General features: G+C 51.1%; 1 protein-coding gene across 1 annotated transcript; it reads left to right on the top strand.

Moving 5' to 3' along the window:
* Positions 1 to 228: 228 nt before the first annotated feature.
* LOC138403044 (uncharacterized) lies at positions 229 to 18,912 on the top strand. The gene is made up of 9 exons (XM_069501997.1): positions 229 to 368; positions 559 to 679; positions 2,146 to 2,339; positions 4,404 to 4,677; positions 4,763 to 5,045; positions 5,142 to 5,273; positions 7,983 to 12,316; positions 12,398 to 12,622; positions 13,002 to 18,912. The coding sequence occupies exons 1-9, from the start codon at positions 286 to 288 to the stop codon at positions 13,143 to 13,145; spliced, it is 5,790 nt and encodes a 1,929-aa protein (XP_069358098.1). The 5' UTR covers positions 229 to 285; the 3' UTR covers positions 13,146 to 18,912.
* Positions 18,913 to 19,123: the final 211 nt, after the last annotated feature.

Consider the following 19,123-nt stretch of genomic DNA (forward strand, 5'->3'; position numbering starts at 1 on the left):
AAGTTGAAAAATTAATTTTGTTTTACTTTATTTTTATTTTTTTAAAAGCTTATTACCTCCTAATAAGGAATTTAATCTATCCTAGATCCTAAGATCCTAGCAGTGATTGTGATGTGTATGTCACGTATTGAATTTTTATGCAAAAAGTTTTGTTATACCATAGACAAAATCCTCGAAGCAAACGCGAGTGATGCAGATTATAAATATTTAGAAAGGCGCGAACACGAACGAACTTTTGACAGCGAACATGGAGGTCTCTCGTGTCTCCCATGAAAACATAAATAAATGGCCACCGTTGCTATTACGTTTTTCCTAATCACACAATTTTATATTTTTAAGATGGACGATGCCTCCACGGTGAAACCGAGGTATATACAACTGGCGTCTGAATCAATAAACCCACGTTTTAAGTAGTAATTTCGCAACAAGTTTTTGCAAATCAAAAGAGCGTCAATGACACAAAGTTTCGCGCCACTGTTATCCTATATTAAGTTAGTGCTTGTGTTGTGCCCGCGTCGCTTCTCAGTGATGTTATCAATGGGAACGAATTGTTTTCAGAAAAGTATCCCAGCGAGAGCAACGGTGGAGCATGAATTCCCAAAGGCTGGAGGAGATAGTGGCGGAGCTGATGAAGCCCATCAGCGACGTCCGCCGCAGCTTCGACACGGACCTCAGCGCGGTGAGTGTTCCGCCTCCGCGTCCCGGCCTTCCTCGCGCGGCGCGCCCGCCTCGAGCGGCACTATCCCGCCAACTTTACTCGTGTGCGAGAAACTCCAAAACCTGAGCAATGATGCCCTACACTCTAGCAACTAAAAAAATATTGATACAATATACAGAAAACACTGTTTGATGTCAAACAGTGAAGCATCTAGCAGCACCCAAGCTGTAAATGATGCTAAAACATTAGCACAAATCCGTGATAAACTCCACCAAAACAAGTAAACATGTCTTAGTGCAGATTTGTCAAAACACACAATTTGTCCAGTGTTGGATAAGAAATAACTTATCCAAAATTGTTAAAATAGGTTTAAGTAAGTACTAAAAAGTGTAATATTTGCTAAATATAAATACTTTCTCATCATAACAATATTATTGTAAGGTAAAAATTGAACTAAACAATTTAAAAAGTTAAGTTTAGTAATTCTCAAAAAGGATTGTTTTGGTGGTTAATATCTGCAGAACTGTGTTAGACACAATCTTTGAGGTTATTTGATTGGCGTTCCTGTGAGGCACGTCCACTAAGTGTATATCTTGTAATATTTGATTGGCGTTCCTGTGAGGCACGTCCACTAAGTGTATATCTTGTAATATTTGATTGGCGTTCCTGTGAGGCACGTCCACTAAGTGTATATCTTGTAATATTTGATTGGCGTTCCTGTGAGGCACGTCCACTAAGTGTATATCTTGTAATATTTGATTGGCGTTCCTGTGAGGCACGTCCACTAAGTGTATATCTTGTAATATTTGATTGGCGTTCCTGTGAGGCACGTCCACTAAGTGTATATCTTGTAATATTTCCCACAATCTGCATACGCGGTACTCCACATTCCCTGAGTCTCACATTCATACCACATTCACTCATTCATTCAAAGAGTTGGTCTGTTTATTGGGTACTTTTTAAAGTTATTTTAAATAAGAGCATTTTACACATATTTTTAATAACATTTTTTGTGATATAACTACAAATTCACAATTTTCGGATTTTCTAATTACTTGAGCTATAAGACATTGCTACCTGCTAAACTCCATGATTGTACATGGACAGGTTGTGATTCCCTCGACAGGTCTGTACAGACAGACAATGAAGTGATCATATAAGGGTTCCTATTTATCTCTGGCCATATGGCACCATAAATAATACAGTCAAAAATAAAATGTACAGCCCAGCCTTGATATTGCCAAATAAATCAGTAAGCACCTACGGAATGGTTGATTGGGTGATGTCACAAGTTGTATGCCATTCTGACAAAGTCCCCAGCCAGAACACACACACACACACACACACACCCACACCTTCATTTGCACACTCATTTTAAAAAATATTGAGAAGATGAAACATACAGTTTTTCTTGTACTTCTCTTAAGATGATTTTGATAGCTCTAAGTAAGACTTGGCCAGAGACATCACGGGCATGTCCCCCGCAGTTGTTGGAGGAATACCTGACGGAGGCGGGCCTGCACGCGCTCGACGCGGAGGAGCAGGGCGGCGCGGCCGTCATCCCCAACTTCGCGGAGCTGGCGCTGCTGCTGCAGCAGTCGGCCAGCATCTACAGCCGCAAGGTGGACTTCCTCTACCAGCACGTGCTGGACGTCAGCGACTCGCTGCAGCAGAGCACACAGTATGTTCTAGTATATCACCTAAGCCCGACTTGCTTCAGAGAGGAAAATGTTCATATTGTAATGGTGGAGCCCACGACACACACAAACAGAACGGAGAGATGTGTTTATTCACGTGTTTATTCATTTTTAAAAGGTGGTGTGATAATTTTTCCAAATTCATGTTATCTATCAAGTCTGATCTGTCCACTAAATACATCTCCTATTTTTGAAAATTGAACTTTTGGAGCCACACACAATCACAATCAACCCATCGCCGGCTCACTACAGAGCACGGGTCTCCTCTCAGAGTGAGAAGGGTTTTGGCCATAGTCTACCACGCTGGCCATGTGCAGATTGGTAGACTTCACACACCTTTGAGAACATTATGGAGAACTCTCAGGCATGCGGGTTTCCTCACGATGTTTTCCTTCACCGTCAAAGCAAGTGATATTTATTTAATTAAAACACGTATAACTCCGAAAAGTTAGAGGTGCGTGCCCGGGATCGAACCCCCGACCTCCGATTAGAAGGCGGACATCCTAACCACTAGACTATCACAGCTTCACAGCTTTTGGAGCCATTTTCTTAAAGCCCTCGCCTGTGGCTGGGGTATCACAGTAGGGTCTTGGACTGTATTAATAAAATGATGTGATTTTTTGTATGAGTAGTCGTAGTTTATGGGGCTAGAATTCTAGCTAGAATAGAATAAAGAGAATATTTTTTTTAAATCACGATTTTTAAGGTTCCGTACCTCAAAAGGAAAAAGGAACCCTTATAGGATCACTTTGTTGTCTGTCTGTCCATCTGTCTGTCAAGAAACCTACAGGGTACTTCCCGTTGACCTAGAATCATGAAATTATGTAGGCAGGTAGGTAGATTTTATAGCTGACATTTGGGGAAAAATCTGAAAACCGTGAATTTAGGGTTAGATCACACAAAAAAAATTAAATTGTGGTCATGAACTAATAATTAGTATTTTCAACTTTCGAAGTGAGTGACTATATCAAGTGGGGTATCATATGAAAGATCTTCACCTGTACATTCTAAAACAGATTTTTATTTATTTTTATGCATCATAGTTTTTGAATTATCGTGCAAAACGTCGAAAAAATACGACTCACGGAACCCTCGTTGCGCGAGCCTGACTCGCACTTGGCCGGTTTTTTAACATAAAAAGATATTTTCCAGCAGAACTCATTACTCTTACTTACATTTTACCTATTTTTATGTTAAAAAAATTGTAAAATACTTGTCGTTTACGCCTTGTGACGTCATTACGAGTTACGACGTACACATCCGCTAACAAAGGATTTTTGAAAATTCAACCTCTAAGGAGGTAAAATAGGCGTTTGAAATTCGCGTAGTCCCCGCGGACGAAGTCGCGAGCATAAACTAGTTGAATATGAATGAAGTTGAACAACTGATCAATATATTTTCATCCACCTCTATATACAATGCTTTAGATTCAGGCTTCCGCTTTGTTGCTGAAGTGTTGTTGTCATTGTGGACGTACTCGGTGACATGATCACTCACCTGGAAGTGTGTCACACTGAGTAGGTACAACAAACAGTAGCTAATTTAAAGCATTTATCCAGTGTTATTTGTCTTTTTGTTTACCTTTGTATTTTATTTGCAGTGAAGAAAGTCAAAGTCAACGTACCGTTGTACATGTACGTGTTTTTGAGTGTCAATTTTGTGTATTTTTGCGTTACAAAAGTCGGACTCGCGCACCGAGGGTTCCTTACTCGGTTTATCGAGATCCTATAAGGGCACTTTAACATTGAAAACCCCAGGATTCCCTAGGGGTGAACTGGCTCGGTGCTTGCTCCCGGGCCGCCTTCTCCCTCCCTCCTCCCTCCTACTTCTCTCTTCTCATTCTCGTCCTTTTATAATGTTGTGTCGCTTTCTCAGTCGCACACGTATACTGCAAGGACATTCTAGTAGTCTGTCACAGTCTCGCCTTAACTCGGACCTCTTGACCAACGGCAGCGAGCGCCAACTGCTGCAGTCGCGGGGCTCCGGCGCCGAACCCGATATGTATTTGTGTAGGTTCTCTGCTTAGTCCGGTACGGTGTGGTTTACAGGGAGATCCGCAACGCGACCGCGGCGGAGGCGACGCCGGCGGGCGCGCGGCGCAAGCGCAAGGCGTCGGGCGCGCCCGAGGGCTTTGCGGCGCTGACGCTGGAGGGCGGCGCGGCGCCGCGGCGCGAGGCGGCGGCGCGGCCCCCGCCCACGCTGCCGCGCATGTTCGTGGAGCTGGAGCCGCGCGCGCCGAGCGACGCCGACGCGCCGCTGTGCGACTACGCGGGCGAGCCCGTGGGGCTGCTGCCCGACTTCCACGTGGCCTGGCGCCTGCAGGTACGCCCGACGCCCGACGCCCGACGCCCGACGCCCGGCGTCACCTCCGAGCGGTGCAGTCACGAGTGCGTCGTTGTTGCCGCAGGACGGGTTCCTGGTGGAGGAGCTGCGGAACGCGGCGGGCGGCGGCGCGGCGCCGCGCCCCGTGCCGCTCGCCGAGCTGTCGGCCGCCATCGCCGCCGCCGCGCCGCCGTCGCCGCCGCCGCTGCCGCCGCGCTCGCCGTCCCCGCCGCCGCCGCCGCGCTCGCCGCCCTCGCCGCCGCCCGCCGCCGAGCCGCCGCCCGACGCCAAGCGCGAGCGCAAGCGGCGCAGCGACGCGCGGCCCGAGGATGCGCTGGACGCGCAGCTGCGGCTCACGCTCACGCCAGGTACGCACTGCCACACTGCCACAGTGCCACAGTGCCAGGCAGCCACAGTGCCACAGTGCCACAGTGGCGGGTAGTATAACGAGTTGTTGTGTGCAGCGCTGCGCCGCAAGCTGCAGACGGAGCGCGAGTTCAGCGTGCCCGCCACGTGGCTGCGGCGCGTGGTGCGCGCGCGCAGCCGCGGCGTGCTCGAGCACCGCCGGCAGCACGCGCAGCCCGAGCGAGAGAAAGGTAACTATTGGAAAGTGTATTCATGTGATCCTAAGTTGATAATAATATACCAAAAAAAAACATGAAAATTTGTAAAAGCATTTAAATTTTGTATTTCAAATTTCCCCGCGAAAACGCCAGTCGCTTTTTTTTAAGTTCATGAGCTGTCATGACGTCACACGGTGGTATACAATATTTTGTGAAATACATCACAACTACAATCCATGTGACGTCACAGTCGGAATTCACCATGGCGACTACAGTTTCGCGCGTTTCGAATGTTAGTAGAACAGATAGAAAATAAATCTTTAAAATGAATTATTATAAAATTCACTAATTTAATAAACTGAAACTTACAATTTTCGATTGCTATAGTATTTACTATCTTGATACATTATTATAGTTTTCTTGCTTGTAAAATACCCTATGGGACCCCTTTTTAGGGTTCCGTACGTCATAAGGAACAAACGAACCGTTATAGGATCACTTTGTCGTCTGTCTGTTTGTATAGAAGCCTACAGGGCACTTCCCGTTGACCTAGAATCGTGAAGTTTGGTAGGTAGGTCTTATAGCACACATAAGTTTGGTAGGTAGGTCTTATAGCACACATAAGTTTGGTAGGTAGGTCTTATAGCACACATAAGTTTGGTAGGTAGGTCTTATAGCACACATAAGTTTGGTAGGTAGGTCTTATAGCACACATAAGTTTGGTAGGTAGGTCTTATAGCACACATAAGTTTGGTAGGTAGGTCTTATAGCACACATAAGTTTGGTAGGTAGGTCTTATAGCACACATAAGTTTGGTAGGTAGGTCTTATAGCACACATAAGTTTGGTAGGTAGGTCTTATAGCACACATAAGTTTGGTAGGTAGGTCTTATAGCACACATAAGTTTGGTAGGTAGGTCTTATAGCACACATAAGTTTGGTAGGTAGGTCTTATAGCACACATAAGTTTGGTAGGTAGGTCTTATAGCACACATAAGTTTGGTAGGTAGGTCTTATAGCACACATAAGTTTGGTAGGTAGGTCTTATAGCACACATAAGTTTGGTAGGTAGGTCTTATAGCACACATAAGTTTGGTAGGTAGGTCTTATAGCACACATAAGTTTGGTAGGTAGGTCTTATAGCACACATAAGTTTGGTAGGTAGGTCTTATAGCACACATAAGTTTGGTAGGTAGGTCTTATAGCACACATAAGTTTGGTAGGTAGGTCTTATAGCACACATAAGTTTGGTAGGTAGGTCTTATAGCACACATAAGTTTGGTAGGTAGGTCTTATAGCACACATAAGTTTGGTAGGTAGGTCTTATAGCACACATAAGTTTGGTAGGTAGGTCTTATAGCACACATAAGTTTGGTAGGTAGGTCTTATAGCACACATAAGTTTGGTAGGTAGGTCTTATAGCACACATAAGCACGCGGTGGCTTGTTGTAGCGCTGCGCGGGTTCGACGTGGGAGGTCAGCCTTCTCACTCACTCACTCACTCATTCCGCTTCTGCATCACCCCTTCCATACACAATTACACCGCACATACACAGGGCCTGCTTCAAGTTCAGTTTGAAGCAGAACCAAAATAAAACTAACGCTATTTTCTTCAGACAACTTTTAATCTCATATACAGTATGCGACAGAAAGTAATATACATCGGCCTTTAGAAGAAGTTAGCAGATTCGTAGAGCGCTATCCCTGTCGTTGAGACCGATAAAACGTCATATAGGTATGAGTGACAGAGACAACGCTCTACAAAGCCGAAATGATATTGTAAAGGACATTACTTACGGCCGCGTACTGTACATGCCCTTGTTAATGTTAAATGTTAAGGCTTCGTCCATCGTGTCGTGTAATTGTTTATGGGAGCGCTACTCGCTTCTAGTTGGTGCTGGTTCCATTGTACACTATCTCCACACTAAACTAAACTCAAGTCTAGTAATAGTGCTATCTCTTTCACAACGTGTTACACAGAAAAGGAAAGCATAGTTTTTAGATAGTGTAATTAAAATTGGATGTGGACAATTAAATTAGCATCATCATAAGTATATTAGTTTCTATATTTGGTAATCAAATGTTTGCTGTAGAAAAGTAATGGAATGCAATGTACAGTGAAGTAGAGTCTGGATATTATTAATCAAGTAGTTCACTCGCAGATGTTAGACTAACACAGACATGTTATTTTATTGTTATACAATTCCTCTCCTCTCCTCCAACTCCTCTTGTACGAGAGAGCGATAGAAAGAGGCATTCGTTAACTTGCAGGCGTGTGCGCCGAGCGAGCTGAAATACACTTTATTGCATCGGAGTAAGTCACTATTTATGTAAATGTGTGTTGCGCAATGAGCCTGCAAGCTAACGTCGCCGTCGGCCTCCGGCGCTCTCTCCCCACAGTGTACTCTGCCGCAGTACCTCAGTGATGTGAGGGCTTGTTGTACATATTGAGTGCTAGTCGGCCGATACAATTTACTACCCACATAAATACGAGAGTGTGTTTGTTTGTTGGTTTATCCTTCAATCACGTCGCTACGGACCAAACTATTGACGTGATTTTTTGCATGGATTATAGTTAAAGAGCTGAAAATGACATGTACTACTTTTTATACCGGGAAATCAAAGAGTTCCCATAAGATTTTTCGTAAGTATATGAAATCATGGGTAAGAGTTATCGTGTCGTATTGGGCGGAGTGGCTCCATGTGGTAGCTCCATGGCAGTGAGCAGTGTGCTGGTGCGCAGGGTTCGCGGGCTGGAGCAGTGCGGAGAGCGCGGAGCCCACGCAGCTGCCGCTCGGCCGCCGCGCGGAGGAGAGCGACGACGACGGCTTCTTCGAGCAGAGCTCGCTGGGCGACTCCGACACGTCGCGCGTCGACGACTGCAGCCCCGCCGGCGTCACGGTGAGTGCGCAGGGTCCGCGGGCCACGCAGCTGCCGCTCGGCCGCCGCGCGGAGGAGAGCGACGACGACGGCTTCTTCGAGCAGAGCTCGCTGGGCGACTCCGACACGTCGCGCGTCGACGACTGCAGCCCCGCCGGCGTCACGGTGAGTGCGCAGGGTCCGCGGGCCACGCAGCTGCCGCTCGGCCGCCGCGCGGAGGAGAGCGACGACGACGGCTTCTTCGAGCAGAGCTCGCTGGGCGACTCCGACACGTCGCGCGTCGACGACTGCAGCCCCGCCGGCGTCACGGTGAGTGCGCAGGGTCCGCGGGCCACGCAGCTGCCGCTCGGCCGCCGCGCGGAGGAGAGCGACGACGACGGCTTCTTCGAGCAGAGCTCGCTGGGCGACTCCGACACGTCGCGCGTCGACGACTGCAGCCCCGCCGGCGTCACGGTGAGTGCGCAGGGTCCGCGGGCCACGCAGCTGCCGCTCGGCCGCCGCGCGGAGGAGAGCGACGACGACGGCTTCTTCGAGCAGAGCTCGCTGGGCGACTCCGACACGTCGCGCGTCGACGACTGCAGCCCCGCCGGCGTCACGGTGAGTGCGCAGGGTCCGCGGGCCACGCAGCTGCCGCTCGGCCGCCGCGCGGAGGAGAGCGACGACGACGGCTTCTTCGAGCAGAGCTCGCTGGGCGACTCCGACACGTCGCGCGTCGACGACTGCAGCCCCGCCGGCGTCACGGTGAGTGCGCAGGGTCCGCGGGCCACGCAGCTGCCGCTCGGCCGCCGCGCGGAGGAGAGCGACGACGACGGCTTCTTCGAGCAGAGCTCGCTGGGCGACTCCGACACGTCGCGCGTCGACGACTGCAGCCCCGCCGGCGTCACGGTGAGTGCGCAGGGTCCGCGGGCCACGCAGCTGCCGCTCGGCCGCCGCGCGGAGGAGAGCGACGACGACGGCTTCTTCGAGCAGAGCTCGCTGGGCGACTCCGACACGTCGCGCGTCGACGACTGCAGCCCCGCCGGCGTCACGGTGAGTGCGCAGGGTCCGCGGGCCACGCAGCTGCCGCTCGGCCGCCGCGCGGAGGAGAGCGACGACGACGGCTTCTTCGAGCAGAGCTCGCTGGGCGACTCCGACACGTCGCGCGTCGACGACTGCAGCCCCGCCGGCGTCACGGTGAGTGCGCAGGGTCCGCGGGCCACGCAGCTGCCGCTCGGCCGCCGCGCGGAGGAGAGCGACGACGACGGCTTCTTCGAGCAGAGCTCGCTGGGCGACTCCGACACGTCGCGCGTCGACGACTGCAGCCCCGCCGGCGTCACGGTGAGTGCGCAGGGTCCACGGGCCACGCAGCTGCCGCTCGGCCGCCGCGCGGAGGAGAGCGACGACGACGGCTTCTTCGAGCAGAGCTCGCTGGGCGACTCCGACACGTCGCGCGTCGACGACTGCAGCCCCGCCGGCGTCACGGTGAGTGCGCAGGGTCCGCGGGCCACGCAGCTGCCGCTCGGCCGCCGCGCGGAGGAGAGCGACGACGACGGCTTCTTCGAGCAGAGCTCGCTGGGCGACTCCGACACGTCGCGCGTCGACGACTGCAGCCCCGCCGGCGTCACGGTGAGTGCGCAGGGTCCACGGGCCACGCAGCTGCCGCTCGGCCGCCGCGCGGAGGAGAGCGACGACGACGGCTTCTTCGAGCAGAGCTCGCTGGGCGACTCCGACACGTCGCGCGTCGACGACTGCAGCCCCGCCGGCGTCACGGTGAGTGCGCAGGGTCCGCGGGCCACGCAGCTGCCGCTCGGCCGCCGCGCGGAGGAGAGCGACGACGACGGCTTCTTCGAGCAGAGCTCGCTGGGCGACTCCGACACGTCGCGCGTCGACGACTGCAGCCCCGCCGGCGTCACGGTGAGTGCGCAGGGTCCGCGGGCCACGCAGCTGCCGCTCGGCCGCCGCGCGGAGGAGAGCGACGACGACGGCTTCTTCGAGCAGAGCTCGCTGGGCGACTCCGACACGTCGCGCGTCGACGACTGCAGCCCCGCCGGCGTCACGGTGAGTGCGCAGGGTCCGCGGGCCACGCAGCTGCCGCTCGGCCGCCGCGCGGAGGAGAGCGACGACGACGGCTTCTTCGAGCAGAGCTCGCTGGGCGACTCCGACACGTCGCGCGTCGACGACTGCAGCCCCGCCGGCGTCACGGTGAGTGCGCAGGGTCCGCGGGCCACGCAGCTGCCGCTCGGCCGCCGCGCGGAGGAGAGCGACGACGACGGCTTCTTCGAGCAGAGCTCGCTGGGCGACTCCGACACGTCGCGCGTCGACGACTGCAGCCCCGCCGGCGTCACGGTGAGTGCGCAGGGTCCGCGGGCCACGCAGCTGCCGCTCGGCCGCCGCGCGGAGGAGAGCGACGACGACGGCTTCTTCGAGCAGAGCTCGCTGGGCGACTCCGACACGTCGCGCGTCGACGACTGCAGCCCCGCCGGCGTCACGGTGAGTGCGCAGGGTCCGCGGGCCACGCAGCTGCCGCTCGGCCGCCGCGCGGAGGAGAGCGACGACGACGGCTTCTTCGAGCAGAGCTCGCTGGGCGACTCCGACACGTCGCGCGTCGACGACTGCAGCCCCGCCGGCGTCACGGTGAGTGCGCAGGGTCCGCGGGCCACGCAGCTGCCGCTCGGCCGCCGCGCGGAGGAGAGCGACGACGACGGCTTCTTCGAGCAGAGCTCGCTGGGCGACTCCGACACGTCGCGCGTCGACGACTGCAGCCCCGCCGGCGTCACGGTGAGTGCGCAGGGTCCGCGGGCCACGCAGCTGCCGCTCGGCCGCCGCGCGGAGGAGAGCGACGACGACGGCTTCTTCGAGCAGAGCTCGCTGGGCGACTCCGACACGTCGCGCGTCGACGACTGCAGCCCCGCCGGCGTCACGGTGAGTGCGCAGGGTCCGCGGGCCACGCAGCTGCCGCTCGGCCGCCGCGCGGAGGAGAGCGACGACGACGGCTTCTTCGAGCAGAGCTCGCTGGGCGACTCCGACACGTCGCGCGTCGACGACTGCAGCCCCGCCGGCGTCACGGTGAGTGCGCAGGGTCCGCGGGCCACGCAGCTGCCGCTCGGCCGCCGCGCGGAGGAGAGCGACGACGACGGCTTCTTCGAGCAGAGCTCGCTGGGCGACTCCGACACGTCGCGCGTCGACGACTGCAGCCCCGCCGGCGTCACGGTGAGTGCGCAGGGTCCGCGGGCCACGCAGCTGCCGCTCGGCCGCCGCGCGGAGGAGAGCGACGACGACGGCTTCTTCGAGCAGAGCTCGCTGGGCGACTCCGACACGTCGCGCGTCGACGACTGCAGCCCCGCCGGCGTCACGGTGAGTGCGCAGGGTCCGCGGGCCACGCAGCTGCCGCTCGGCCGCCGCGCGGAGGAGAGCGACGACGACGGCTTCTTCGAGCAGAGCTCGCTGGGCGACTCCGACACGTCGCGCGTCGACGACTGCAGCCCCGCCGGCGTCACGGTGAGTGCGCAGGGTCCGCGGGCCACGCAGCTGCCGCTCGGCCGCCGCGCGGAGGAGAGCGACGACGACGGCTTCTTCGAGCAGAGCTCGCTGGGCGACTCCGACACGTCGCGCGTCGACGACTGCAGCCCCGCCGGCGTCACGGTGAGTGCGCAGGGTCCGCGGGCCACGCAGCTGCCGCTCGGCCGCCGCGCGGAGGAGAGCGACGACGACGGCTTCTTCGAGCAGAGCTCGCTGGGCGACTCCGACACGTCGCGCGTCGACGACTGCAGCCCCGCCGGCGTCACGGTGAGTGCGCAGGGTCCGCGGGCCACGCAGCTGCCGCTCGGCCGCCGCGCGGAGGAGAGCGACGACGACGGCTTCTTCGAGCAGAGCTCGCTGGGCGACTCCGACACGTCGCGCGTCGACGACTGCAGCCCCGCCGGCGTCACGGTGAGTGCGCAGGGTCCGCGGGCCACGCAGCTGCCGCTCGGCCGCCGCGCGGAGGAGAGCGACGACGACGGCTTCTTCGAGCAGAGCTCGCTGGGCGACTCCGACACGTCGCGCGTCGACGACTGCAGCCCCGCCGGCGTCACGGTGAGTGCGCAGGGTCCGCGGGCCACGCAGCTGCCGCTCGGCCGCCGCGCGGAGGAGAGCGACGACGACGGCTTCTTCGAGCAGAGCTCGCTGGGCGACTCCGACACGTCGCGCGTCGACGACTGCAGCCCCGCCGGCGTCACGGTGAGTGCGCAGGGTCCACGGGCCGGAGAGCGCGGAGGCGCGGAGGCCACGCAGCTGACGCGGTGTGGTGGTTGGTTGCAGGCGCTGGCGAGCGGCGCCGTGCCCGAGTGGTCGTCGTGGCGCGCGCGGGTGGTGGCGCGCGCGGCGGCACGCGAGGATCGCGGGCGCGACGTGCAGAGCGCGGCGGCCGCGTTGCTGGCGGCGTGCGGCGAACTGCCTCCCGCGCCGCCGTTCGTCGCGCTGCTGGCGCGCACCGCCAAGGACCCGTCCGACGTGGCCGAGCTGTTCCTGGCGACGCTCTTCCTGGTGAGTCGTCCGCGCGCTGTATGTCGCTTGTCTCTTGTTACCGACTTGTGCATTATTTTGCTAACATTTCTATTTTGTTTGCATGTACATTCAACTACTGTAACTCTGGGGCTCAACTCTAGGGCTCAACTCTGGGGCTCAACTCTAGGGCTCAACTCTGGGGCTCAACTCTAGGGCTCAACTCTGGGGCTCAACTCTAGGGCTCAACTCTGGGGCTCAACTCTAGGGCTCAACTCTGGGGCTCAACTCTAATATCAAAAGTATAGTTCACCTTTCAAATAAGGATTAAAATCGTACTTTTGAAATGAAATTAGTCACAAAAAGTGAAGATGGCGCGTGAGTGAGTGAGGAGTTACAGTGTACGCAACTCGATCGGCAGGCGAACGCGGGCAACGTGCAGATCGTGCCGGGCGCGCCGCTGTCGCTGGACGCGTTCGGCGTGCGGCTGCTGAGCGCCGACCAGCGCCTGTACCGCGCCGCGCTGGCCGCGCCCGCGCCCGCGCCCACCGACCAGCACACGTAGCACCCGCACACATGTGTTGAACTACAGCTACATATCACTCAACTGTACCTAGTCTAATTCCTTCCCTGTCCAATGTACAAATGCTACACAGTATTCGCGGCGCAAACCAATGTACATCGACCTTTAGCAGGAGATCTCTATCGTTGAGACCGACAAAACGTCATATAGGTATGAGTGAGAGAAACAACGTTCTACAAAGCCGAAATGGCATTTTAAAGGTTGATGTACAACATTTGTTGTCTGCTATCTATCTGCGTCGTTAAACCACGAAATAAGCCTCCTGCTGCAGCACGCCGCGCGCGTGCAGTGACACTGTTCTGGTAACAATATAATTCGGCTTCAGCCCCTACGACATTTCATTGAAGTCGCTTGGAACAACACGACAGAGATTACACTGCGACAAGGCTCTTTTGGCGCGTGGTCAAAATTTCAACAAACGCCGCCATCTTGTGAAGTGTCACGCTGTCGGCTGTGCCCTTATATGCAGTGCTTCCAAATAAAAAATCTGCCATTCACTGGTTTTGTTAAGCTAGCCACAGATGATACGTCTGTTTGGAATGGTTCCAAATGGATTACTTCCAAATGGACGTACTCCAGATTAGCTAGCCACAGTGTACAGCAGTGCAAAATCTGACCCATGAGGTCAGCCCATTTGTCAGCAAATATGTCACAGCGAGGGACACACAGACTCCTTCAGCAGCGCGTTGAGCGCAGCCAAAGTGCGCGGTATGGGTGACCACTGACCACTGACTGGAGCGCGCTACCGTGCGACTAAACGGACTTACGAAAAATTTGGAGCGGTGGCGGAGATAATAATGATAATTTGCCTATGTCAATTTCCGAGATGCAAGCTACCTCTGTACCAAATTTCATATAAATCAGTTAGACGGATGGGTCTTTGAGAATCCCGGGGAACTCTTTGATTTTACGGAATTAAAAATCTATGTCCTTTCCCGGGATGTAAGCTAACTCTGAACCAAATTTCATCAAAATCGGTCAAACTGTTGGGCAATTGGATAGACTAAATGCAGGTAAACATGATGAGTTGCAAGTGCATGTTCTGTCGATGGTTTTTATTATTCTTTCTCGATTCGGAAACAGCGACGGCTTTCCCAACTTCTCATTCAGTTAGATTAGATAAAACTTACTCGATTTTCGACATTGACATATTCAATATAATATAATCGCTTTAAAAAAAACTTTTTTAGTAAACATTTTGTCAGACCCCACGATACAGCGTAGGGTCCATAGGTAAAAGTTAATGTAATGTACAAGTAAGCAAGTATAATATACACCGAGCTAGTCACGACTCGCGTAGCACCGTGACTTGTAATTTGTAATTGTACTAAATACTTATTCTTGTACCAATACTTTTTTAAATAATAAACAATTATTATTATTATATTTCGTAAAATTGAGGAGATTTTATTTGCTGGCAGCCTTTGTTCTACAACCACGCCCCCCTGTCTATGTCTCTCGAGTGCCAAAAGAGCCTTGTCGTACTGTACACGAGACAACTATATAGCGGTGTGACTCGGTAGCTCAGTGTTCGCCGAGCTCATTGCCATTGGTTGTCCTACATTGCTGCTTCACTGAGTGACATCAAAATAATTTGTCGTAGAAAACCTTCAGTAGATACAAAATAAATGTCAAATGAGTTCGGTGGCTATCATTTGCTGTTGTGAATCATCCCGCAGGTCGCGCTACCAACAAATGTATGTGGCGAGTACCTCACCTTGTGTCCACTTGGTTGCGCGACTGGTTGCGCCACCGCCCGCGCCGTGTGTACGTCGCGTGAGAAGTCACACGTCTGGTCTCTTGCCGTCGCGCGTCGCTACGTGCGAAACCTGCAGGTTCCAATACTCCAGGCACATTACTATATAAATTGAATTGTTGAAATAAGTTAGAATTGTATATAAGTGTATGTAATATTTCCGTGGCATGTCATAGTTTAGTTTTATCGTTCTGTAAATATGTTACACGTCCCATTTGTTGGAAATCTTTGTTTTGTGAAATCTTACAATTATTTTTACTTTAACTTTTTACATTCAAATAATTTTCTTGAAATCTAAATAAATAAGTAATTAAATTAGATTATATTGGAATATTTTGTAAAATAATATACTTATAGTATAAATAAGAAATAGTGTGTTCTGTATACATAACAAGTGGTTGTATAGTGAGTTCTGTATACATAACAAGTGGTTGTATAGTGTATTCTGTATACATAACAAGTGGTTGTATAGTTTGAATAATTAACGAAGCTATACACACAATATAATTGTTGACCCTTGGAGTTAAAATGGCGCGTGAGGAGTCACTTTGTACGGATTATACTTGGTGGTTTATAATCTTACAATTTTGTTCATATTGGAATCAAAATCAAAATTTATTTATTTGATGTAGGACAACTAATATCTGATATGCTGTGTGTGTGACTCTACCACCAGTTCGGAATGTAGTTTCTACTGAGTGGAGCCGGCCAGAAATCATTAGGCCACAATCACACCACACCCGAGTGTTCACAACTGCATGATAGAACACGTTTTTAGTCAACGCACAATAAGGGTCTCTGTACTCTTTTTCGAAAAGTGTCTTAATTTAATCCTAAAGTGATAATAAACTCCCAAAAATTTTATTCGATCGATAAGTTCAATAAAAATTCATTTAAATTTTGCATGTCAAATTTCGATGACGTCACACGGATTGATAAGCAACGGTGTTTTTTTAGTGAAAAACATTAGTCCATGTGACGTCACAGTCGGAATTAACATGGCGGCTACGGCATCATGCGTTTTGGATATATTTTGTTGGACAGATTTAAAAAGTGAAATCTTTAAAATGAATTTTATTATTAAAAAAATTCATGATATTATATTTTATAAACTGAAAGTAACATTTTTCGATTGCTCATTGCCAACACAGATTTGTCTTGTCTTGATTTGATTTGTATTTCATCTTAGTAACGTGTCAATCGACCGTCGCGTCGCCTACATGCAGGCCTGCAAGTGTGTATGCAGCCTAAATACCAGTTTATGTACGCTGGTGGATTGATAAGTTTCCGGCCTGACCAAGAGATGGCGCCACTAGGCCTACCTTAAGGTGACATTCTATAGTACCATCCTTGGATAGCTTGTAGCTATAGTTTCAGCCCGATCGCCTTGCTAGTGTAGGTTTGAGAGCACGCTGAACAAGACGCCTCTGTGTTTTTCGTAAAAATGGAAAAGCAGGAAAATCGTGCTGTCATCAAATACTTTTATTTGAAGGGGTTAACGCCGAAGGAAATTAAAGAAGAGATGGACTCAACACTGGGGGCATCCTCCCCGTCATATTCAACCGTTAAGCAGTGGGTTTCCGAGTTTAAAAAGGGTCGTGTGAGCACCTCTGATGAGCCTCGCTCAGGACGCCCCGTTGAGGTCACAACTCCAGATATGATCGAAAAAAATTATCAAATAGTGCTGGCAGACCGCAGATTGAAAGTGCGTGAGATAGCTGAGACCTGTAAGATGTCATATGAACGTGTGCAACATATTTTGCACCAACATTTGCATATGGAAAAGCTCTGTGCAAGATGGGTGCCGCGTTTGCTAACAGTCGACCAAAAATTGATTCGAAAAAACATTTCTACCGCAAATTTGTCATTGTATAAGCGTAGTCCAAGCGAATTTTTGCGTCGATTCGTAACCGTTGACGAAACTTGGGTCCACCACTACACTCCTGAAACCAAAGAACAGTCTAAACAGTGGATTGGACCAGGGGAACCAACTCCAAAGAAGGCAAAACAATTTTTTCGGCGAACAAGGTTATGGCTACTGTTTTTTGGGATGCAAGAGGTATAATATACATTGATTACCTTGAAAAGGGTAAAACTATCACTGGTCAATACTACGCAGACTTATTGCAACGTTTGAGAAACGAGGTGAAAATTAAACGACCTCATCTGGCGAAGAAAAAAATCTTGTTTCATCACGATAACGCACCAGCGCACACGTCAATCGTTGCGACGGCTAAAATCAACGATCTAAAGTTTGAATTGATGCCGCACCCTCCTTACTCTCCAGACCTAGCCCCGAGTGACTATTTTCTGTTCCCTAACCTCAAAAAATGGCTTGGCGGTAAGAGATTTGCGGACAATGAAGAAGTAATCGAAGCTGTAAATGGTTATTTTGAGGAGCTTGACGAATCAGTCTATAGAGATGGCATTAATAGACTGGAACACCGCTATGAGAAATGTATCAGCCTTGGAGGAGATTATGTTGAGAAAAAAAATAAAAAATAAAAAATAACCTTGTTTTTCTTAGTCAGGCCGGAAACTTATCAATCCACCCTCGTATTTTGTTGTTATTATTGTTTTGTTGTGTCGCCTAGTGCGGCACTAGAAGCCATTCGAGTGGTGACTTAGGGCGCCCGACCACTGAAGCGGAGCGGAGACGTGTTCAGCAGACAGTCAGAATGCCCGCTTCGGTGGACACGCACCCTATCGGACGCAGGGTACTTCCAGACCTCACTAGTTGGTAGTTGCGCGACTACATAGTACATACGCGAGGTGCACTCTCGGTTAATTGTATTGTTACAATTAAACTACTTCATTCAATTTAAAAAGTGCTTACAAACAAGTTCAAATATGTCTTGAAACATTTTATACGTTCTCGTGTTTTGTGAAAAATGTTGACGATCAGCTGTTCTTACTTGTGTGCTTATGTACTCTAGCCATGCACAGAACTTAGTCTAGGGCTCTCTCTGTTACGTACTATACACATGACAGAGACGAAAATTTGTGGGGGGTGAACCGTTTTGAGTCACCCACTGACCAATCACAAACATGACTTCAAAAAACATTCAAAATTCAATTGGAATGTTTTGAAAACTGCAACAAAATCCAAAGTATTAAGTATGTAGAATGTTTTGAAACATTGTAAAACTTGTGTCATGTGTGGGCGGCTGGGCGGCTGGGCGGCTGGGCGGCTGGGCGGCTGGGCGGCTGGGCAGCTGGGCGCCACTCTATTGTTATTTATTTATATAAGTAAGTTTATTGCGTAAACAAAGTATGCTGATTATAGTACTATGTGAGTACAAGCACTACTTGGACGATCTAACCTGCACTACAATCTAATGGCCTAAGAGCCAGCGCGTGCCAAACCTTCCTTATTTTATAAAAGCTAACAGTTTATCTGCGTATTGTCCTCAACACTGGGAGGAACGATTGTTTGGATGTTTGTTTGCATCACGGTGGCTTTGGGAGATAACAAGTAATAAAGGTTTAAAAAAATTACGTCAAAGTATAAAGCCAATTTTTTTCTATTTTGTTCGGAATAGTATTAGAAATCGCGTCAGGCTTTGTATGGTGGCAACCTCCTGACACTAAGTATGGTGGCAACCTCCTGACACTAAGTATGGTGGCAACCTCCTGCCAGATATCTTTCAAGTTTAATACATTATTAACGTTTAAGGATGGCTGGCGGGGGTTCCCAACTTCCCACGACACTGGCATGACGTCATTGCTAATACTACTCCGAAGAAAATATAACAAATTCGACTTTGACGTAAGATCTCCCAAAGTCACCATGATCCAAGCAATCGTTCCTCCGTGTCCCTCCCAGTGTGCAGTGGTGAGTGGTGAGGACACTGCGCAGAGGAACTTCCAGCTGACATATAATATAACATAGCGGCGGCCGCTCTTCCGACCGAGTCCGTGAAAATTATAACGACTAAAATTCTACTTTTGACATAAAGTTAAAATGGCGCGCGAGAAGTCATTTGTTACGCATTACACCTATTTTATATTTATCGTGTTTTACGATAAAACCGTCCTTTTTGACAATTATTATTAGACTTAAGAGAGAATATTTTGTAGCTAGGATAAGAAAAATTCAACATTATTGTACCCACTTGACGCATGTGTGTATGTGTGTATGAATGTGTGTATAGTTAGTGGTAGTATTTTCAGTGCGATATTCAATTCGATAGATCCGGCGGAA

Source organism: Maniola hyperantus, chromosome 11 (genome assembly GCF_902806685.2).
Source record: "Maniola hyperantus chromosome 11, iAphHyp1.2, whole genome shotgun sequence".
Lineage (NCBI taxonomy): Eukaryota > Metazoa > Arthropoda > Insecta > Lepidoptera > Nymphalidae > Maniola > Maniola hyperantus.

What these genes read in the sequence shown, in the direction of transcription:
- LOC138403044 (XM_069501997.1), top strand. Translation starts at nt 286, where the DNA reads ATGGCCACCGTTGCTATTACGTTTTTCCTAATCACACAATTTTATATT. An exon ending in GCCTCCACGGTGAAACCGAG is followed by an intron (nt 369 to 558) that starts GTATATACAACT and finishes AATTGTTTTCAG; the next exon opens with AAAAGTATCCCAGCGAGAGC. An exon ending in ACGTGGCCTGGCGCCTGCAG is followed by an intron (nt 4,678 to 4,762) that starts GTACGCCCGACG and finishes TTGTTGCCGCAG; the next exon opens with GACGGGTTCCTGGTGGAGGA.